At 43.0% G+C, this 23,111-nt stretch overlaps 1 protein-coding gene across 3 annotated transcripts in view; it reads right to left on the reverse strand.

The window, feature by feature from the left end:
• The window catches only part of TBCE (tubulin folding cofactor E), a 123,411-nt gene that overhangs the window by 15,481 nt on the left and 84,819 nt on the right, over window positions 1–23,111 (reverse strand). For 2 of the 3 annotated variants that reach the window (XM_060286178.1, XM_030839455.3), the window contains exons 6-9: window positions 11,908–12,093; window positions 7,220–7,308; window positions 2,430–2,529; window positions 1,181–1,283 (exon numbers count right to left, since the gene is read on the reverse strand). In XM_060286178.1, the coding sequence (XP_060142161.1) occupies window positions 1,181–1,283; window positions 2,430–2,529; window positions 7,220–7,308; window positions 11,908–12,093 (478 nt within the window). Of the gene's footprint in view, window positions 1–1,180; window positions 1,284–2,429; window positions 2,530–7,219; window positions 7,367–11,907; window positions 12,094–23,111 lie in introns of those variants that run through there. The other variant, XM_030839457.2, reaches the window with a different exon arrangement.

The following is a 23,111-nucleotide window of genomic DNA, read 5'->3' on the forward strand; positions in this document are numbered from 1 at the left end:
GGAAGTAAGATCCCGCATGCTGCGTGGGGCAGCCAAAACATAAAATGAAACAAGATAAAATTAAAAAGGAAAGAAAAATGCCTTTGGACATTTTGTTACAGACTCTATCTCAGGCCAGGAGTGCCAGTGGATGGCTGATAAAACTACGGTGTTAAAGGGCCGTACTTTAATGACACGGGAGCACACAGCTTCGAGCACCTGGAACCAACCAGGACAGGTATCAGCCCATCATTCAGGCATATCCTGACCTGTACAAAGTGGAACTGGAGATGGTGACCTAGCACGTTCTCATTATTGGATACAGTTTGTTGTGTTTGGTGTGAAACACCTTTCCTTACTTCTCAATGCCAATCTGGGTTTATAAAGAATGTACTAATACGACACACTTTATCAACAACTATTTCTACATTTTCTCACTGGACCTTTACTGCCATCTCCACCTCCAGAGTCTCTCCGTGCCCTTCCTTCCTGTTCTGGAGGGAGCAGCTCTCAAGGAAGGAGCCCTAGGAAGGAAGTCGGGCGGCTGTAGCCACGGACGGCCCAAGTGAAAGGCCCCTTATCTCTTGGGAAGGTGCCCAGGTGGCACTTCACAGATGAACAGCTTTGCTGGGATGTATTTATCTGCACTTGCTTTGAAAGTGGAGTGTTCTGGGCGTGTGAAGTCAGTTAACCTCTGACAGAACTGAGCAGTACCAGATCTAAGTTCCAAAGGCTGCAGGGCCCAGGACCCACGAGTCCACTTTCGAGCCCAGCTGTGTACATGAGCAGTGGCTTCTAGGAGCCGAACTGCAAACAAGAAGAGGGTGTGAGAACCTTTCTGAGGCTCGGCCTCGGCCCTAAGAACACTCGTGGGGAAACTCAGGCAGCTAAAAGCTCAATCCAGAGCTAACTCTTAAGGCTTTTCAAAGCTCAGCACGTACTGGGTGCAGACCACCAGGTGAGCCACTGCTCAGGAGACACCAGGACTAATCAGAGGCCCAAGAGAACAGGATGGATTCTGAGACACCACCTTCTACTAACTATGAGGATTCTGTAACTCCTTTCTGTAAGGCCGTTGAAAGAACCCTATTATCTGGATAATAGGATGATAAATGAAGCCACCGCTGAGCTTCAATCCCCCATTAAACCAAGAATTTAAAACTGTTTATTACTGGGTAACAAACCAAAGAAATATGTTTACCTCCGTCCATGTGATTCCTATCCGGTTAAGGACTAAAACCTTCAATGCAGAAAATGTTCCAGTTGGAGATGGTGAACCGGAGGGAAATTTTAGTTTGTTTTCACTGTGTAGAAGAAGAGACACGATGAGCTTATGGTGATAGAGGAGGCCCAACTGGGACAGTCACTGAAAGCAGTACTTTGGGATTTGATATGAGGAGTCTGGTTTGTTTCAACCTTAAAATGCGATTATACTAAACACAACGTGAGTCAAGACTATCTAATTTTTAATAGTTACAAGATACAACTTGGTATCTAACAGGCAGAGGTGTGTTTATGGGGTTAGGGCCGCGGTGGGGCTGCAGGTTTCCTGAAACACAAGGCTCAGGCACTGATCTGTGAGGTCAGCTTCTGGCCGCACAAGCTGTGGCTCTGGACGCTGTAAAATTCAGTCCCGCTCTCAAGAGTCTTACTGACGTGCTAGGCTGTGGGCTAGAATTCTGCTTCTAAACAGAGCCTGCTAACAGGATGGATGAAATAAATTACTGCCCTGAAGTTCTCTCTCAAGATCCTATCTCAGAAGGTACCCCATCTTGACAGTCACTGTGAATGAAGATACCATTAAAGCCCTTATTTCCAGAAAAGGTGACGCCATGGGTCGAAGTACACTCTGTGCTCTATTTGCAAGGATAACTAATTTAGGCCTGTCCAACTGCTCCACTGAACCTGCCTGAGCCAGGAACAACTCACCTGTACGTGTAAAGTTGGCTCAGGTGTGAAAGGGGGTTCCTGGCCGAGCCCTGGGAAAGTTAGGTTCTGAGATTAAAACTAATCAGATACTCAAGAAGGCCTGGAAAATTGTGACATTAGTTAAATACAGAGCTCAGTGAAAATTCCTTATCAGAACTGAATTAAGCAGCACCCCGATGAAATGACTCATTCCTAAAGCAATTAAGTGCTGGAAGGTTAATCACATCTCCTTCTGCCCACTTAAATATCCGAGTCCTCAGATGGGCCATCTTCTACGGTCAGGCCTGTAAGAAGCACGAAGACCTTCCAGCTCAGTGCAGTAGCCACCCTGCCCCGCTGCCCGCGTCAAAAGTAAAACACGTTACCTATTAATGAATCACCTCAGGTGACCATTTGAAAAACTAGAATCATCAAAGAATATTAAGGAATAAGTTAAACTTAGATAAATAAATTCAACTAAGCCGTCCTCCCCAGCTCTTTCCCACAGAGATGCCGACAATTAGGCAACCGCGCGTTCATACCTGAGATTAAGGACTTCCAGGTGCTTGAGCTGATCAGCAATATCTACGACTTCATCCCATGATGACAACAGGTTTTTTGACAAATCTATGCTTCTAACATCTAAATGCACATGTTAAGAAACAGCAATATGGAAAGATTCATAAAAGACAGGATGGTAATTACCTCAATTCTGGAACATGGGATTGTTCCCTTTTCACTTTATACCTTCTATTCTGCTTGAAATTTTTTCATGAGCACATATTACTTTTACCCATTTTAATCATCCAGCTGTTCATCCAGAAACTAAAAAGTTCATTGTCACATGCTACAAACTTGCGACAGACACAGACAATCAAATGAGTGAGAAGCAAATGTTGTCAATGCTAAACCATTCTAGCATTATCCAACAAAAAGAGAAAAACCAACAGTGATGGTAACTGTGATCATCGAGCACCTCAGGTGCGCCCAGGGGCCTTGCCCTTGGCACTGAGGAGCCCCTGCAGCCTCACATCAAGCACACGCATCTCCTCCTGGAGGGCACCGCTGAGCTCTGTGCTGCAGGAATCCAAGTAAGGAGAGGCACCTCCGGGGGCCAACCGGGTTAGCTTGGACACATGTTCAAAAGTGCTAAGAAAGGCCTGCAATTCTGAGGGTCTCCTGTGGGTTGGACGGAGTGAGTGTGACACCCACCATCCCTGGTACAGGAATCCAGAGGGGGTAAACCAGTAGAACAGAAAGAGAAAGGCACCTGATGCCAGGGGGGAGTGGTGGCAGTGCTATCAAGAGGCCAAACCCCTGGGCAAGAGACAGAAAGAAGCCTGGAGCAGGACTGGCCCAGCTCAAGGAGAATCTCACACGCTACTCTGATACGTGCAGAAGCTGTGCAGTTCATTCCTCTATCCTGCAAATGGTGGCTGGGGGCCAGGTGTCTAGCAGTGAACACGCCGATCAGTAAGCACCGCATCTCTGGCGTGCCAGATACAGACACATATCAGAGTACCAGCGCCGGGCCTGCAGCAGAGCGGGCGTGTGAGCAATTTATACATGTTGCTCATGGAAGACCACCTTCTCTAAGGTGATGTGTGAGCAGAGAACTCAAGGAAATGAGGGAATGCCATCCCGGAGAAGAGCACCAGGGCAGAAGGGACAACACAGCAAAAGCCCAGAGGTCGGAACAGGTGGGGCCTACGGCCGGGACGGCAAGCTCCCGTGTGCCCGGGCAGAGGGGCTGGGGGTCTGGAAGGGAGGTCCCCGAGGCCTCGGGGGCCAGGCCCGATCACAAACGGCCTTGCGGGACTTTATTTAGTCTCTGCCTGAAAGGGGAGCTACTGGTGTGAGCGGAGCTAGGCCTTTAAAAGGTCACTCTGCTGCTGTGCTAAGGCACAGACTGCAGGGAAATGAAGACGGAGCAGAAAAAGGAGGCGCAGGTTCCTGAGCAGTCTGGGCTCAGGCCCGACTGGGCGCTAGAGGGGATGGGGATGTCAGGTTCGGTGTCCTAGCAGGAAAGCGGAGCTGCTGGGACTTGCTGCTGGATTCAGATGAGAGAGGTGAGAAAAAAGGAAGAGTTAAATTACCTGCAGGGTTTTTGGCCAGTGCCCCTGGAACTTCCCTTTACCGAGACAGGAAAGACTACAGATGAGCAAGTTTCAGGGGACTTAATGTCCCAACGTGTTCAATTCGAGATGACCATGAAACACCCAAACAGGTATCAGATACACAGCAGACAAACAAGTCTGAGTGGGGACAGGTCTGGGCTAGAGGCCGAAATGCAGGAGCCCGGCATCCGCAGGCTGGACATGTCTCCTCAGGAACAAGTGTGAACAGAGAGGCCAAGGGTCAGGGGTCTGAGCCTGGGGCGCAGCGACCTCTGCAGGAGAGGCTGAGGAGGAGAGGCCAAAGCGGGAAAGAGAGCCAGGATCAAAGAACCACCACCGCCTGCATCCTGCGTGGTCCACTGGGTGCCGGAAGCGTTCTCCTTTATCATGGAAGGAAAAAAACGGAGGCGCAGAGCAGTCGGTAACCGTGCGCCTGGTGCAGACCAACAGGTGTGAATTTAAACCCAAATCAGCCTCAATCCAAAGCCCATTTCCTTAAAGCCCACTATGCCACAGGGCGTCTTTACGCATAAAACACGGAGAAAGTAGCTTTTAATAAAAATAGTGGCGTCAATCAACAGGGTTGGTTGAAGAAGAAAGCCTTTTAGGCAGGTACCAGTTAGGAAGCTCCACGAGGTGGCTGGAAGAGGGGAAAGAAGGCAGTGGAAATGCACAGAAGGGGACCCGGCCGGCACAGGCACGCCAGACCCTGTGCCGGCTCCCGCTGGCTGAGGGTGAACTGAGGCCAGAGAGCTAAGCACCGTTCTGACGGTTTTAAATGCTTGTGTTTCCGGCGGTCCTGTAAGCATCCACACAACCTCCTCCAGTTTGCTGGTGGGTCGCAGGCCTAAGCTATTTACTCTTTGGCTCTTTAGGGAACAGCTTGCCGCCTCCCGACCTAAGGAGACTCTAGAAAAACCCGGGGCGCAGCAGGGGCTCGGAAATAACGCCCAGAACCCTGGGGGCGGGATTCTTGCCCTAAAGATGAGACACAGAGCAGCACGACGCATCCAAGCTCTGGGTCTCACTGCCGACAGCGTGAAGCTCAGTGGCGGAAACGGCAAAGAAAAGCTGGGCTTTTTTTTCCTAGTAGAACAACTACCACCTAAAGGTGCCGAATCAAGCAGGAGAGTTGTAAGCACGTGCCTGCTGGACACCAGCTGGACAGAGCATCCTCGGCAGCCACCTGGCTGAAAGCTCCCTCGGAGGGTCTCAAAGCCGCCACAGGAGCACAGGGGCTTGACCCCGACGTGGGCGTTCCCGCCGGTCCCCGCAGCGCGGGCCCCTCGTGCTGCCTGTGTCCCACAGCCGCTCCACCCTAGCCGCGGGCCCTCATGCGATGGCTGAGCCGGCACGTCTCAGGGCTGGCGGTCCAACTCCAGCCGCCTGTCATTTCCACCGCCTCTGCTAACTCTGGGCCATTAGGTTGGTGGGAAAGGGTTCGAGGCCAGTCATTCTCCACTCACTCATGCTTTCCACTGTGTAGCCAGAATTATACATATCTCTGCTAGTCTGTACAGATCACAGGCACCACCTGCATTCTGATATCAACTCCAGACAGGCCAGCAGTCGTGAATGTCGGCCCCACACGCGTGTGCACACACACACATGCGCGCACACACGCGTGCGCACGCAGTCCAGGGAGCTCCTGGTGCTCTTGTTCCTGTGGGCAGAGGATCTTCCCCACGTTCAGAGCCAGCTGGTGAGGCATCTCTTCCCCAGCGGAGCTCGCCAACCTGACACACTCCCACTGCCTTCAGCCCCAGCTGAGCGAATGACCTCAGAGAGGAATCAGCCTAAAAACGGTGACTGGATTAAACACACCAGGCAATCCTTCAACTTCGCGCAAGAATTCAATCAGCAACTGCAAGGCATTCATCACTGAGTCCGCAGATATCAGCGGTGACTTGGTTATCTCACCAAACCTCATTGCCTCACGTCTTAGGGGACGTTCTTCCCCAGCAGAGAGCGCGGCATAAACAAACGAGACGTTGATTCCCCAGCACACCGCTGACAACTCCAATCAACCAAACAATTCACATGCCCAAACCCCTCTGCGACCAGATCTTTCCTGTGTTGAAGATGAGCCTAGAACCGCCCGATTCCCAGTCTTCCAAAACCACTTAGGAGGAGGCCAGGCAGATTCCAGAATGCGCCGGGCACCTCTGTGGCACTCTGCTCCTTACAAGCTCCATTCCACACCCCGAAATGCCCTGACCCAGGTGCCTAACCTGCAGAGGGAACGACCTTTCCTGTCACCACAAAGCAGGTACCACCAGGGTGGTTAGAAACATTTTGCTGAAGAAAGTTACTCTCATCTGCCATCTCTTCAGTCAAGAAACCTGATTGTAAGCTGCTACCTTCTGCATAAACTATTATGTACAGACTAGGCAGACTTAAGGAATTGGGAGAAGACCTTTTAAAGTCAGAGAAAGTCTATTTCATTCGCCACTGGGTTTTTTTTTTAAGGCCAAAAAAATGCATTTATTTGGGGTTTGTTTAGACTGCAGCCCAGGAGACACAGATCCAAGCAGCACTTGAACTGTGTTCCACCAGACTACAAAATGGAGCAAGTTTACTGGGAATTCTTTTAAACTTACCTCCTGTATTTTTAGTTGTGGGAATAAGAGTAATACAGGGCAAAAGAACACACTCGTAAGAGAAGGTAGAGATGAGATGACAAACTTTGGAAAAGTCTGTTTTGAGGTATTATAACAAAACTGCATCCAGCTGCATGAACAGGAACCTTAATAAAGGAAAGAGTTTATCTTCTTCCCTCACAGGAAGGCAGCTGGGGCTGGCGCAGTGGCCCGGGTACCATCCAGGATGCCGGCCCCTCTCCATCCCTTCCCTCCCAGGTCACCCTGGATGGCATTCTTCCCACAGGTTGGCTGCTGAGCCCTGGGCGTTCTGTCTGCGCTCAAGGCAGGGGAGGACAGAGGGCAATGGACAGAAGCAGATCCAGCCACGTCTGTCCCCCTTGAAGGAGCCCCAACCAGAAACTCCCATGTTACATCTCCCTGGATGGGGCGAGTCACACTGCCTCACCTGAAAGCAAACGGTCTAGGAAGGTAACAATTTACCTGGGCGGGGACAACCCCAGGTGAGACCGAGTCCCTGTTAGGAGAATGGACACTGGGTAGGCAACCAGGGTGTCTCACTCAAGTGTCAAAGCCAGTCAGACCCCAGTGACAACTTCTCATTGGGAAGGATACTAGGACAAGCTTTGGCAATTCCTCCTTTGTCTCCAGGACCATTTACTGTGCAGTTCCTCAAAGAAACTTCCTGCAACTTGGTCAGCTGACTGCATGAAAAACACATAGTTCACATGTATGCATAAACAGGTACGCTATCCATTGGCCCTTTAAAAAATTGAAAAGTATTTCAGACATATAAAAAGGCACCAGAAATAACAAATTCCAGGAGCCACCACCCAACTTAAGAAATAAAGCATTACTGTAAAAAAAAAAAAAAAAAGAAAAAGAAAAAGAAACAAAGCGTTACAAACATGACACACATAAGTGAAGTCCTCTGCGTCCCTTTCCATCACCCCCTCCCCTCCTCCTCTGTTCCACGTAGGGAACCAGGGCACTGCGTTCGACGCTGACTTAATCTTAAGCATTTCTTAATAGCTTTACTACATATTTCTATGTCCCTAAACAATTACAGCATTTCTGTATATTATGAAATTTGACATAAATGGTAGTGTACTGCGTATATCCTCCTGCAACTGACTTTTTCCCTCAATAGTACGTTATTCAGCAGTAAGATGTAGCTATGGGGACATGTGCTCCAGAGCACACACCTTCACACCTTGTAGTCTGTTACTATACGGAAAGACCACAGGTAATTTATTTCCTCCCCTGGGACAGGCAGATTAGTCCCAACAGTGCTGAAGGACACACCACTGTATAGTTTTTGTGCTCACGTGGGAAAGTCTCTCTAGGGATACAGCCTAGAGAGCGTGAGTGCGTGTCTTCAGCTTTTCTAGATACTCTCAGAAGCCACTTTTTCAGTGTAGAGAAGCTGTGTTGTTCTATTCATTAAAAGAGTCCATGTATTACAGTGCCGGAGAGTTAAGAACACAGGGCCTGGAGCCAGACTGCCTGGGTTCCAATCCCGATTCCACCGCTCCTCTGGTCTTGGGTGAGTTCACATCCGTGTGCCTCAGAATCCACATCTACACACCCACATCCACGGCAGCGTTACTCACAACCGTCATATGTAAGCAAACCAAGTGTCCACTGACCGACGAATAAAGTGTGGTCAATCCATACAATGGAATATTGTTCAGCCTTGAAAAGGACAGAAATTCTGACACATGCTGCAACATTTGTGAACCTGGAGGACATTATGCTGAGTGAAACAGGCCAGTCACAAAAGGACAAACACTGCATGACTGCATTTACATGAGGCACCTAAGTGGGCATCGACTTCACAGAGACATAAGTAGAACGGTGGTTGCCAGGGGCTGGGTGGGGAGAGATGCGCAGCTGTTACTGAAGGGTTACAGGGTTTCAGTTTGGGAAGACGAAAAGGTTCTGAAGGTGGAAGGTGATGACGGCTGCACAACAGTGGGAATGTACCGAACGCTGCTGAACTATACGCTTAAAAATGGTTAAGATGGTAAATCACGCATTATGTATATTTTACAATTTTAAAATGCTATGATAATTTTTAAAAATTAATTTATTTTCGGCTGCGCTGGGTCTTCGTTGCTGCATGCGGTCTTTCTCTCGTTGTGAGAGGGGGCTACTCTTTGCGGTGTGCAGGCTTCTCACAGTGGTGGCTTCTCTTGTTGCGGAGCATGGACTCTAGGCCCGTGGGCTCAGTAGTTGTGGCACGTGGGCTCAGTAATTGTGGTGCGTGGGCTTAGTTGCTCGGTGGCTTGTGGGATATTCCCAGACCAGGGCTCGAACCCGTGTCCCCTGCACTGGCAGGAGGATGCTTAACCACTGTGCCACCAGGGAAGTCCATGCTATGATAATTTAGTGAGTCAGTATTTGTGAAACTCTCAGAATATTGTGTGACATACAGTAAGTCACTTTATAAGCATTTATAAAAATAAACATAAAACTGAAAACCTTTGGGGGGAATACTAAGACCACCATGCAAGGCATCAGCTATTACAATCACCAGAAACTAGGGGGAAAAGATGGCAGCAATGTTCCAAGGCAGAGGCTCCCAAACTTCCTCAGTTCACAGGGCCCTTCACAGTGTTTCAGTAATTTTCCAAGGTGCCCCTAGGCCAAAAGAAACACCTCACAGTTCCATTTAGTAAGCAGTTAGGGCCAAACAACTTGATAATTATTTATGTCCTACCAAACTAGTGTCTGTCTAGTGGGCACTGCACAACTTCCTGAACCCTGGAATCAGACTGGACCCTCACCACCTCCTCTTCCCGTTCCATGATGATTTTCAGGAGATACTGGCTTTTCTTTCAGCACAAGAACGGCCAAAAACCCAGCTCTGCAGGGAAATGACACGATGGAAAGGAACAGTAGGACTATCATGAAACTGAACTAGCTCCAACTACTAGTTTGCACCGTGTCCGACAGATGTCACTGTTTCCCTCTAAAATTCAAAATATCCTGTTGTGCCCCAGTGAGTTTCCTGCAGGCCCGGGAAACCTTGGTACAAAGCTTAGGGATTCAGGTCTGAATTCAGACACCACTCCAGAGCCACAGCCATCTCCAAGGAGAAACCACACGTAATGGTCTTTATTTGGTTTTGATTCCTTTATTATGTCTTTTCTCAGTGCTACAAACTCAAAGCTGGTCAGCTGGAATTAATCAGGAGACAATACAATGGCTGAAAGTAGAGGTTTCCATCCCCAGCAGCGATGCCTACCATTCACGGCAGGATCTCAACCGCTATTCCCAACAGCTCTAACAGCTTAGGTATTACTTTGGAAATGAGGAAACTAGGCTTAGAAGCCAGAATTAACTAACTCTAACTGCTGTCAGGGCTAGAAAGTGGCTTAGCTGACACCTGAACCCAGCCTGACTGGCTCCAACATTGGGTGCTTTCCAGGAAAGACACTGGCTAATTACTGAACACACCGATACTCAGGCAGTAGAGTCATTCACCAGAAAACTTCATGAGTTATGCAGCTGCTCATAAACAAGGGGAGGAAAAATCTGTTCGCATCTGTTGTTAATATTCACAGAGCCCATGGTGCTCTCTGATAGAGATTAACCAATTGGGGGGGGGGAAGTGCCTCTTTTGGGTAAATGATACTTAAATATTTGCATTTTAAATGGAAAAAATAGGGACTTCTCTGGTGGTCCAGTGGGTAAGACTCCGCACTCCCAACGCAGGGGGCCAGGGTTTGATCCCTGGTCAGTGAACTAGATCCCACATGCATGCTGCAACTAAGAAGTCTGTGCCGCAACTGAAGGAGCCCGTATGCTGCAACTAAGACTCAAAGCAGCCAAAATAAATTAATTAAAAAATAAATAAGTGGAAAAAATAAAGCAAAGAACTCTAACCCTATGAAGCACATAGCTCTATAAATCAACAGCAAAAACCATTCACGTTAGTAATCTCTCAGTGGTGCATTAGTCATGATTCTCTTTTGTTCAATTTATATATTCTAATTCCTCAACAATGAATGTATATTGTTTGTAATTAACTGTCAAGTTATTGCGTTTTCAAAAATCTTGATTTATTTTGCGTTTTCTTTTTCTTTTCTTTTTTTTTAACGCTGGTCATCTGTGCTAAAAAGCAGAGATATCAAGAAATGAATTTACTGGGAGTTCCTTGATGGTCTAGTGGTTAGGACTTGGCGCCTTCACTGCCATGGCCCGGATTCAATCCCTGGCTGGGAAACTGAGATCCTGCAGGCCGTGCAGTGTGGCCACAATTTCCAAACAAAATTAAAAATTTTTTTAAAAAGAAAGAAATGTATTTACTCTTCAACACTGTCCCCATGTGCACTTAAGTTCTGTATCATGTTAAATCTTAATGACAATAACAACAACAAGAGCAACAAAAAGATAGCGAAGAATTTTACTTTGAACAAAACGACAGTTCAATACTTCAGAGACAAAGTAAAAGATCGCAGGCCTATGCCAAGTAGCGGCAAATCTACTCTCCAAAGTGGCCACCAGGGGTCATTACTTGGACGCCTCATCCAGGTCAGGGTCAAACACCACGCACTGACCATCGCTGCTAAACCAGCGTAACCTGGGAGGTTCGTGTGCAGTTGTGTGCAGTTCTGTGTGAATATCAGCTTCCACGCTCTCTGGTTCACGTGGTGCCTCCGAATGAGCAGTGAGCCTGTCTACAGAGCATCACTGCGTTCAGAGAGTTGGAGAGGACAGAGAAAGTTCAAATGCAGCAGTTTCAAAATGCATTATGTAGTGCCCCTCAGACTGCGACACAGTCACTTGTGGGTACTTCTTAAAAGCAAGAGCCCATGCATGGTATTCTGATCTAGTAGGTCTGGGATGGGGCCCAGGATTCTGCAATGTTTCAAAAGGAGCCTAGGTGATGCGGGTGTGCATCCAGAGATGGGAACCACTGGGTTCTAGAAGGTGCCATCGTGCTACACGGCACAGGTAACAATGTAGACTTCTGTTTCCATTTTTGACTTATCATCCAGACATCAACCTTAGTTCCTTAATAGTCAGTCAATACAACAGAGTATGGTATAAATATTCATAATGGGCAAATCAGTGTTTCATTTCCAATCTAGGAAAGTCCTGTGTTAAAATAAGGACTTTAATTTCCCTGAATACTCAATCCTTGGATTCCTCTGATCTCAATTTACTGTTCTGCAGAAAAGATAAGACCACTTTGGAAGCAAAGTTCTGAGCACTGACATGCAGTCGGCTGACCTTAAATCCTGAACTTTGATGAAACTGTGAAAGTCGGCTCTACCATTATCAGTTCCACTTACCTTTGCTGTTTTACAACAGAGTCAAAACCAATGGTTTCCACAGGTTTATTTCCAATTGTAACAATTTGCTCTTTTCCCTCTTCCTCTGGTTCATCCTCTAAAGCATAGCGGTTCTTAATTGCAGTGAGAAAGTCTACTCCAAAATTTACTTTGTTTGGACGAATGAAGGAACCTCCCGTTGGGTGCCTGGGAAAGGAGAGAAACGAAACAGAGAAAATATCATCTATGGGGACCTTTAAATAAGATCACACACACAAAAATCCTTTATAAACTGTCACTCTGCCACAAATGTAAAATGCCTGCATTTACGAATATATTAGCAAATAAAAGCAATTAAACAATTTTTAAAAAGAAGGAAAAAGAAAGTATCATCTACCATAAGGCAATGTTCTGAAGGTTTTCAAAATTTTCTGTATGCTGAAAAAGTAGAATCAGCATAAAAGGGAGAGTAATATACTAAAAAAAAAAAGGGTAATTCATACAATTGATTATAAAGGGTTGTGTGCTGATGCAAGCATGTAAAATCCCAATAGATAAACAGACAGATCGAACAGATGATTCACAAAAGAGGAAAGAGAAGTATTAAATCCATGGGGGAAAAGTCTCACCTTGCTAATAATTAAGAAATGTAAATTGGGACTTCCCTGGTGGTCCAGTGGTAAAGAATCCACTTTCCAATGCAGGGGACATGGGTTCGATCCCTGGTCGGGGAACTACATGCTGCGGGGCAACTAAGCCCACACGCCACAACTACTGAGCTCTCACACCTCAACAAGAGAGCCTGCGTGAGGCAAACTACAGAGCCCACACACCCTGGAGCCTGTGCGCCACAGCTAGACAGAAGCCCGCGCACCACAACAAAGACCCAGCCAAAAAATTAAATAAATAAAATATTTTAAAAAAAGAAATGTAAATTCAAGCAATGAAACTATTGTCAACAAATCTAGCAAAAAATAAAGTCCTAACACTCAAAGACTGAAAGGTTGGGTTAGTTCTTGATTGTATAATCATACTCCTGGGAATTTGTCAGCAGGCAATAATTTAAAAATAAAAACAAAATCGCTTCTACAAAGATTCTATATAATAGCATTTTTTCGGTAACTGAGCAACTCTGGAAACCATAAAAATGCCAGCTGGACAGGAACTATTAAGTAAACCAGACAGATGCAGTCATTAAAATATTCTACCTATAATACTTAATAAAATTACTTACAGAATAATGCTGAGATTTCTAAAAATTGAACCAAATTGTACATGACACAACTACAGAGGAATCATATCTATGGCTAGACAAAGATCAAATAAGAACACAAAGAAATGAAAACATCTGTGGATAACAGGGTTATGTACAAAAATCTTTTAAATGATAACTTGAACTAAATGAAAGTTCAAATATGGAACTAAAATAGAGCATGTGGAAAGAATTGTATAGAAATATAGGATATTTTATCACAATTTATATTCAGGTTTTATAACAATTTTTAGTAATAATCTCTAGACGAATTTAAAAAAATATTAATCATATTGCTGTATGTAATGACTGCTGTCAAGGCTTTCCAAGAGATTCAAAACAGATCTTTAGACACATTAAATTTCAGCATTCAGCACTGCATCCTGGCAATGATACCTTACTTTCAGGGAAATCTAAGTATGCCTATAAAACAGTTGTAGAGCAGAAGCAAGAAGAACTACAATCCTGCAGCCTGTGGAACAAAAACCGCATTCACAGAGAGACAGACAAGATGAAAAGGCAGAGGGCTATGTACCAGATGAAGGAACAATAAAACACCAGACAAACAACTAAATGAAGTGGAGATAGGAAACCTTCCAGAAAAAGAATTCAGAAAAATGATAGTGAAGATGATCCAGGACCTCAGAAACAGAAGGGAGGCAAAGATCGAGAAGATGCAAGAAATGTTTAACAAAGACCTAGAAGAATTAAAGAACAAACAAACAGAGATGAACAATACAATAACTGAAATGAAGACTACACTAGAAGGAATCAATGGCAGAAAAACTGAGGCAGAAGAACAGATAAGTGACCTGGAAGATAGAATGGTGGAATTCACTGCTGTGGAAGAGACTAAAGAAAAAAGAATGAAAAGAAATGAAGACAGCCTAAGAGACCTCTGGGACAACATTAAATGCAACAACATTCGCATTATAGGGGTCCCAGAAGGAGAAGAGAGAGAGAAAGGACCTGAGAAAATATGTGAAGAGATTATAGTCGAAAACTTCCCTAACATGGGAAAGGAAATAGCCACCCAGGTCCAGGAAGTGCAGAGAGTCCCATACAGGATAAACCCAAGGAGAAACACGCCGAGACACATAGTAATCAAATTGGCAAAAATTAAAGACAAAGAAAAATTACTGAAAGCAGCAAGGGAAAAACGACAAACAACATACAAGGGAACTCCCATAAGGTTAACAGCAGATTTCGCAGCAGAAACTCTACAAGCCAAAAGGGAGTGGCATGATATACTTAAAGTGATGAAAGGGAAGAACCTACAACCAAGATTACTCTAGCCGGCAAGGATCTCGTTCAGAGTTGATGGAGAAATCAAAAGCCTTATAGAAAAGCAAAAGCTAAGAGAATTCAGCACCACCAAACCAGCTCTACAACAAATGCTAAAGGAACTTCTCTAAGTGGGAAACACAAGAGAAGAAAAGGACCTACAAAAACAAACCCAAAACAATCAAGAAAAAGATTATGGGAACATACATATCGATAACTACCTTAAACGTGAATGGATTAAATGCTCCACCCAAAAGACACAGGCTTGCTGAATGGATACAAAAAAAAGACCCATATATATGCTGTCTACAAGAGACCCACTTCAGACCTAGGGACACATACAGACTGAAAGTGATGCGATGGAAAAAGATATTCCATGCAAATAGAAATCAAAAGAAAGCTGGAGTAGTAATACTCGTATCAGATAAAATATACTTTAAAATAAAGAATGTTACAAGAGACAAGGAAGGACACTACATAACGATCAAGGGATCAATCCAAAATGCAGATATAACAATTATAAATATATATGCACCCAACATAGGAGCACCTCAATACATAAGGCAACTTGCTCACAGCTCTAAAAGAGGAAATCGACAGTAACACAATGATAGTGGGAGACTTTAACACATCACTCACACCAATGGACAGATCATCCAAAATGAAAATAAAGAAGGAAACAGAAGCTTTAAATGACACAATAGACCAGATAGATTTAATTGATATTTATAGGACATTCCATCCAAAAACAGCAGATTACGCTTTCTTCTCAAGTGCGCATGGAACATTCTCCAGGATAGATCACATCTTGGGTCACAAATCAAGCCTCAGTAAATTTGAGAAAATTGAAATCATATCAAGCATCTTTTCAGACCACAACACTATGAGATTAGAAATGAATTACAGGGAAAAAAACCATAAAAAACACAAACACATGGAGGCTAAACAATACGCTACTAAATAACCAAGAGATCACAGAAGAAATCAAAGATGAAATCAAAACATACCTAGAGACAAATGACAATGAAAACACGATGATCCAAAACCTATGGGATTGGGCTTCCCTGGTGGTGCAGTGGTTGACAGTCCGCCTGCCGATTTAGGGGGCGTGGGTTCGTACCCCGGTCCAGGAGGATGACACATGCTGCAGAGCGGCTGGGCCCGTAAGCCATGGCTGCTGGGCCTGCATGTCTGGAGCCTGTGCTCCGCAGCGGGAGAGGCCGCAGCGGTGAGAGGCCCGCGTACCGCAAAAAAAAAAAAAAAAAAAAAAAAAAAAACCTATGGGATACAGCAAAAGCAGTTCTAAGAGGGAAGTTTATAGGTATACAAGCCTACCTCAAGAAACAAGAAAAATCTCAAACAATCTAACCTTACACCTAAAAGAACTAGAGAAAGAAGAACAAACAAAACCCAAAGTTAGCAGAAGGAAAGATATCATAAAGATCAGAGCAGAAATAAATGAAATAGAAACTACGAAAACAATAGCAAAGATCAATAAAACTAAAAGCTGGTTCCTTGAGAAGATAAACAAAATTGGTAAACCATTAGCCAGACTCATCAAGAAAAAGAGGGAGAGGACTCAAACCAATAAAATTAGAAATGAAAAAGGAGAAGTTACAACAGACACCGCAGACATACAAAGCATCCTAAGAGACTACTACAAGCAGCTCTATGACATAAAATGGACAACCTGGAAGAAATGGACAAATTCTTAGAAAGGTATAACCTTCCAAGCCTGAACCAGGAATAAACAGAAAATATGAACAGACAAATCACAAGTAATGAAATTGAAACTGTGATTTAAAATCTTGCAACAAATGAAAGTCCAGGACCAGATGGCTTCACAGGTGAATTCTATCAAACATTCAGAGAAGAGCTAATACCCATCCTTCTCAAACTCTTCCAAAAAATTGCAGAGGAAGGAACACTCCCAACTCATTCTATGAGGCTACCATCACCCTGATACCAAAACCAGACAAAAACCAGACAAAGATACTACAAAAAAAGAAAATTACAGACCAATATCACTGATGAATATAGATGCAAAAATCCTCAACAAAATATTAGCAAACAGAATCCAACAACATATTAAAAGGATCATACACCATGATCAAGTGGGATTTATCCCAGGGATGCAAGGATTCTTCAATATACGTAAATCAATCATTGTGATACACCATATTAACAAACTGAAGAAAAACCATATGATCATCTCAATAGATGCAGAAAAAGCTTTTGACAAAATTCAACACCCATTTATGATAAAAACTCTCTAGAAGGTGGACAAAGAGGGAACCTACCTCAACATAATAAAGGCCATATATGACAAACCCACAGCAAACATCATTCTCAATGGTGAAAAACTGGAAGCATTTCCTCTAAGATCAGGAACAAGACAAGGATGTCCACTCTCACCACTATTATTCAACACAGTTTTGGAAGTCCTAGCCACAGCAATCAGAGAAGAAAAAGAAATCAAAGGAATACAAATTGGAAAAGAAGAAGCAAAACTGTCACTGTTTGCAGATGACATGATACTATACATAGAGAATCCTAAAAATGCCTTCAGAAAACTACTGGAGCTAATCAATGAGTCTGGTAAAGGTGCAGAATACAAAATTAATGCACAGAAGTCTCTGGCATCCTATACACTAATGATGCAAAATCTGAAGAAGAAATGAAGGAAACACTCCCATTTACCATTGCAACAGAAAGAATAAAATACCTAGGAATAAACCTACCTAGGGAGACAAAAGACCTGTATGCAGAAAACTATAAGACACTGATGAAAGAAATTAAAGATGATACAAACAGATGGAGAGATATACCATGTTCTTGGATTGGAAGAATCAACATTGTGAAAATGACTATACTACCCAAAGCAATCTACAGATTCAATGCAAGCCCTATCAAATTACCAATGGCATTTTTTACAGAACTAGAACAAATCATCTTAAAATTTGTATGGAGACACCAAAGACCCTGAATAGCCAAAGCAGTCTTGAGGGAAAAAAACGGAGGTGGAGGAATCGAACTCCCTGAGTTCAGACTATATTACAAACCTACAGTAATCAAGACAATATGATACTGGCACAAAAACAGAAACATAGATCAATGGAACAAGATAGAAAGCCCAGAGATAAACCCACACACCTATGGTCAAGTAATCTATGACAAAGGAGGCAAGGATATACAATGGAGAAGACAGTCTCTTCAATAAGTGGTGCTGGGAAAACTGGACAGCTACATGTAAAAGAATGAAATTAGAACACTCCCTAACACCATACACAAAAATAAACTTAAAATGGATTCGATACCTAAATGTAAGACTGGACACTATAAAACTCTTAGAGGAAAACATAGGAAGAACACTCTTTGACATAAATCACAGCAAGATCTTTTTTGATCCACCTCCTAGAGTAATGGAAATAAAAACAAAAATAAACAAATGGGACCTAATGAAACTTCAAAGCTTTTGCACAGCAAAGGAAACCATAAACAAGATGAAAAGACAACTCAGAATAGAAAATATTTGCAAACAAATCAACGGATAAAGGATTTATCTCCAAAATATATAAACAGCTCATGCAGCTCAATATTAAAGAAACAAACAACCCAATCCAAAAATGGGCAGAAGACCTAAATAGATATTTCTCCAAAGAAGGCATACAGATGGCCAAGAAGCACATGAAAAGCTGCTCAACATCACTAATTATTAGAGAAATGCAAATCAAAACTACAATGAGGTATCACCTCACACCAGTTAGAATGGGCATCATCAGAAAATCTACAAACAACAAATGCTGGTGTGCAGAAAAGGGAGCCCTCTTGCACTGTTGGTGGGAATGTAAATTGATACAACCACTATGGAGAACAGTATGGAGGTTCCTTAAAAAACTAAAAATAGAATTACTATATGATCCAGCAATCTCACTGCTGGGCATATACCCAGAGAAAACCATAATTCAAAAAGACACATGCACCCCAAAGTTCACTGCAGCGCTACTTACAATAGCCAGGTCATGGAAGTGACCTAAATGCCCAACGACAGACGAATGGATAAAGAAGTTGTGGTACATATATACAATGGAATATTACTCAGCCATAAAAAAGAACGAAATTGAGTCATTTGTTGAGACGTGGGTGGATCTAGAGACTGTCATACAGAGTGAAGTCAGAAAGAGAAGAACAAATCTCGTATATTAACACATGTATGTGGAACCTAGAAAAATGGTACAGATGAACCAGTTTGCAGGGCAGAAGTTGAGACAGAGATGTAGAGGACAAATGTATGGACACCAAGGGGGGAAAGCCGTGTGGGGCTGGGGATGGTGGTGCGCTGAATTGGGCGATTGGGATTGACATGTATACATGATGTGTATAAAATAGATGACTAATAAGAACCTGCTGTATAAAAAAATAAATACAATAAAATTTAAAAACCCCACAAAAAAAACCAAAAAAAAAGCTGTAAATGTTAATATCATCATTTGATCATGTCAGAGAATAAATGATGAAATACATGAATTGCCAAAAATGTATGATAAACACTATTTTGGCTTACGCCCTTTCACTCTTTTAAACAAATGAAACTTTCGGAGAAGTCACCATAATTAAAGAGAATGAAAATAATACTGATGATAAATTTTGTCAATATAAACATATATACATTTTCTTCTGGGAGGTGGGTCAACAGAAATTACCAGATTGTAAAAGGAACTCGGAATCTCGGAAAGTCAGAAGTGATGTCAGGGCAAAAAGAAGGGGCCCGGAGGTCGTGAGAACCCCCCGAGAGGGTGGTGTCCTGGAAAGCAGTGGAGACAGTGGACAACCGTGTCCAGGGCTGTGAATGCCCGGAAGGCGACAGCTGAGTTTGGCCAATGAATCTAGCAACCGGAAAGTGACCCTGCTAGAAGCAGCTGGGGTGGGGCCGTGGGACAAGCTCCAGAGAGTGAGAGGAGAGTGGGATCAGACTCCTCTCGTCCACAGGAGATCCAATGGAAAGGGGAGAGGAGGGATGGAAAGGGCAGATGTTTTAAGATGGGAGAAAGTACCAAACTTACATGAGACAAAAATAACCCAAGGGAGAGGGGGAAGTTGTCGATGCAGGAAATTAAATTCTCTGTTGCAGCAGAATCAAGTCCTGAGTCTGCCTGCTGTGATATCAGAGGATCACTGACTACCAGAAGCTGCCTAGAAAATATTTCGTTTTCTTTTCACACAGAAAAGGCTCCTAGTGTGAAAAACACAGTTCTGTTTTAACAAACACATTTCTATCACTCAGCTAAAGAGATTAAATGTAGCTAGCTTCATATATATATATATATATATATATATATATATATATATATTTTTTTTTAAAGTTTTAATTTTCACTGCATTGGGTCTTTGTTGCTGCGCATGGGCTTTCTCTAGTTGTGGCGAGCGGGGGCTACTCTTCATTGCGGTGCACGGGCTTCTCATTGCGGTGGCTTCTCTTGTTGCGGAACACGGGCTCTAGGCACATGGGCTTCAGTAGTTGCGGCACACGGGCTCAGTAGTTGCAGCGTGCGGGCTTAGTTGCTCCGCGGTATGTGGGATCGTCCCCGACCAGGGCTCGAACCCGAGTCCCCTGCACTGGCAGGAGGATTCTTAACCACTGTGCCACCAAGGAATTCCCTAGCCTCTTTTTTCTTTTTTTTTAAGAGTTCAAACGGATCTACCTAAGAGATTACCTAGTCTAGGACTTCTCAAACTCAACCTGAAAAGCAGTCAGTCACCTGGAAAGCTTACTGGAACCCACCCCAGGTTGTGCACGCAGTGGGACTGGGCTGGGGCCCAGGTTCTGCTGTTTAAAACAATGTGCCAGGGGATTCTGATGCAGGGGGCCCTCATGTCCCACTTTAAGAAACTCTGATCTAATCCAATCCCATTTCACTTGGGGATGTTGGGGTCACAATCACAGAGGTAGCACAGCCAAGACTCGGATTCCTGACTACCAGTGCACTATCCTTTCCTGCATTTCTGTCTCTATTCTCCTCACTACCACAAATTTTAGTAGTTATTAGATCCATCAGTAGATATTATTATTTAATGTTATTTAGTAAAGAAATATAGATCTAAAAAAGAGAAATATATATCTAACTAGATCATAATTTTAAAATATTTTTGATTACTTCAATGTGACTAAATTTCCTCTGTAATGCAATGTATTTTTTTCCCCTGCTTTTGAAAAGATTATGTTATGCCTCCAAAAGGACACACAACATAAAAAAAGTCCTGGTCTAGTGTGTATTCCACATAAGAAGTAGAATCTGAGTTGGACCTTGAAACCTGAGTAGGAGCTTGATGAAAAAGTGGTGGTACTTGTCCTACAATAAGCATCAAACAGGATCCTACATGAAAATCCCTCTGAGAATAGAGAAAGCACAGCAAAAGCAATACTACTGAAAATAAGACATTTCTAGAACCATAACATTTTAACTAAAATATGTTTTAAACAAAGGTGCTTCACCCACAATGTTCGCCGCAGCACTACATTACAACAGCTAAGACATGGAATCAACCTAAATGTCCATCAGCAGATGAATGGATAAAGAAGATGTGGTGTGTGTGTGTGTGTGTGTGTGTGTGTACACACACACACACAGACTGAAATATTATTCAGCTGTAAAAAAGAATGAAAATAATGCCATTTGCAGCAACATGGATGGACTTAGAGATTATCACACTAAGTGAAGTAAGCCAGACAGAGACAAATATATGATATCACTTATACATAGAATCTAAAAAAAATGATACAATGAACTTATTTACAAAACAGAAATAGACCCACAGACATAGAAAACAAACTTATGGCTGGTTACCAAAGGGGAAAGCGGGGGGGGGGGAGGGATAAATTAGGAGTGTGGAATTAACATATACACACTACTATATATAAATAGATAAACAACAAGGTCCTGCTGTATGGCACAGGGAACTATACCCAATATTTTGAAATAACCTATAAGGGAAAAGAAGCTCAAAAAGATTATATATATATATAAACTGAATCGCTTTCTGTACACCTGAAACTAACACGATATTGTAAATCAACTATACTTTAAAAAAAATAAACAAACGTGTTTCTTACAAAGTAAATCACAAAGATGACTTGTAGGTTGTCTCGTTTAATTTTCCATTTTGACAGCACACAGTCCAATCTTGTGTTTACTGACAACTAAACGTTATGAATGTTAAACACTTTACATGTACAAGGCTGAACTAAATCCCAAGGTATGTTGTTAGGTGTCAGAAAAATAATTCCAGACAATTTAGAACACTCGTTTATGTACCTCAATCTATCTAAATGTATACAAACAAATGAGTTTTGCATCTAAGAGACTGTTCCTAGAGTCTCACATTTACGAAACAGGCTTTGGCTTACAAAACAGTGAAATTCCAAATTTTAGTGAAATGAAATTATGAAATTTATGAACTAGTATTAGTTTTCCTTAAAGGAGTAACACTGGGGGGTGGAAATAGAAATAGGAAAATGTATTGTTCAAATATTATGTGACTGAAATGTAAAAATAAGTATGAGAGCACAAATTTTAAAACCAGCACATTTATAATAAATGAAAAACAACAATGTAAAACAAATACCACGGTTTTCATTTCTGTCCTAAATTCATAACAGTGGTAATGAACAATGCAAGAAGAGACCTTTATTACTGTTTAGTTTCGCTGCAGGCAGAAGAAAGAAGTCAGAAATGGTGTTAGGGTGCAAAGGAGATGCTGTGCCCTTTGCAGATCAAAGGAAAACATCAAACATCAGTCTCCTCTGCAACATTCCTGGCAGGTTTCTCGGAAAAACAAACAGCCCAGCAAATAAAAAATGCTAGCTGAAGAAGTGCCCATCAATAACAGTAAATCTTCAAAGACAAACTAATAATTCAAAGATTCCACTGAGATCTTAGATTATTATCAAGATGTTGCATCTGAACACTGAAATTCTGAACCCTGCCTAAAAGAGAAAAAACTGGGGGAGGGGAGGAGTGAAGGGGGAGAGTCCAAAATGTTTTCTCTTGTAAGCATTCGGCTTGTTCAAGTTCCTGCCTCCTTCGGCCCACCAATTACATATGCAGCTAGGAAAGTCCATACATCCCAACCACGGCTCTTGCAGAAATGAAAGACTCTCACGAAGCACTATAATCAAAGTTCAGTCTGCCCAACAGAGTTGTAAGATAAAATTCAGGTGCCCAGTTAAATCTGGATTTCAGATAAACAATCTGAAATTTGTTATATACTTAAAATTTTTCATTATAAGTATATATATGATGCATGTCCCATACTTATACCAATAAATGCTTATACTGCTTATCTGAAACCCAAATTTCACCATGCATTTTGTATTTTTATTTGCTGAATCTGGCAATACTACTCAAAGGTAAAAGGGTCCCCAACAGATTCCAAAACTCCTATAGTAAGTATCTTTCTTATAGGGGCTTGTTTAGATGCTGGGAAAGACTGGGTCTCTGGGGAGTTCCTAATAAATGTCATTGACCTTGATATCCTGTTTGTTACAGGCATGCATAGAGCCTTTTCAGCAACACTGCATAACTAACCATTCACCATGAGAAGAGACATATTCACTCTAATTTAATGTATATTGCTGTAATATCTAAAGAATTGACCAGGTGAACTCATTTTCCCAACAGAAAAAAAAAAA

This window comes from Globicephala melas, chromosome 16 (genome assembly GCF_963455315.2).
Source record: "Globicephala melas chromosome 16, mGloMel1.2, whole genome shotgun sequence".
NCBI lineage: Eukaryota > Metazoa > Chordata > Mammalia > Artiodactyla > Delphinidae > Globicephala > Globicephala melas.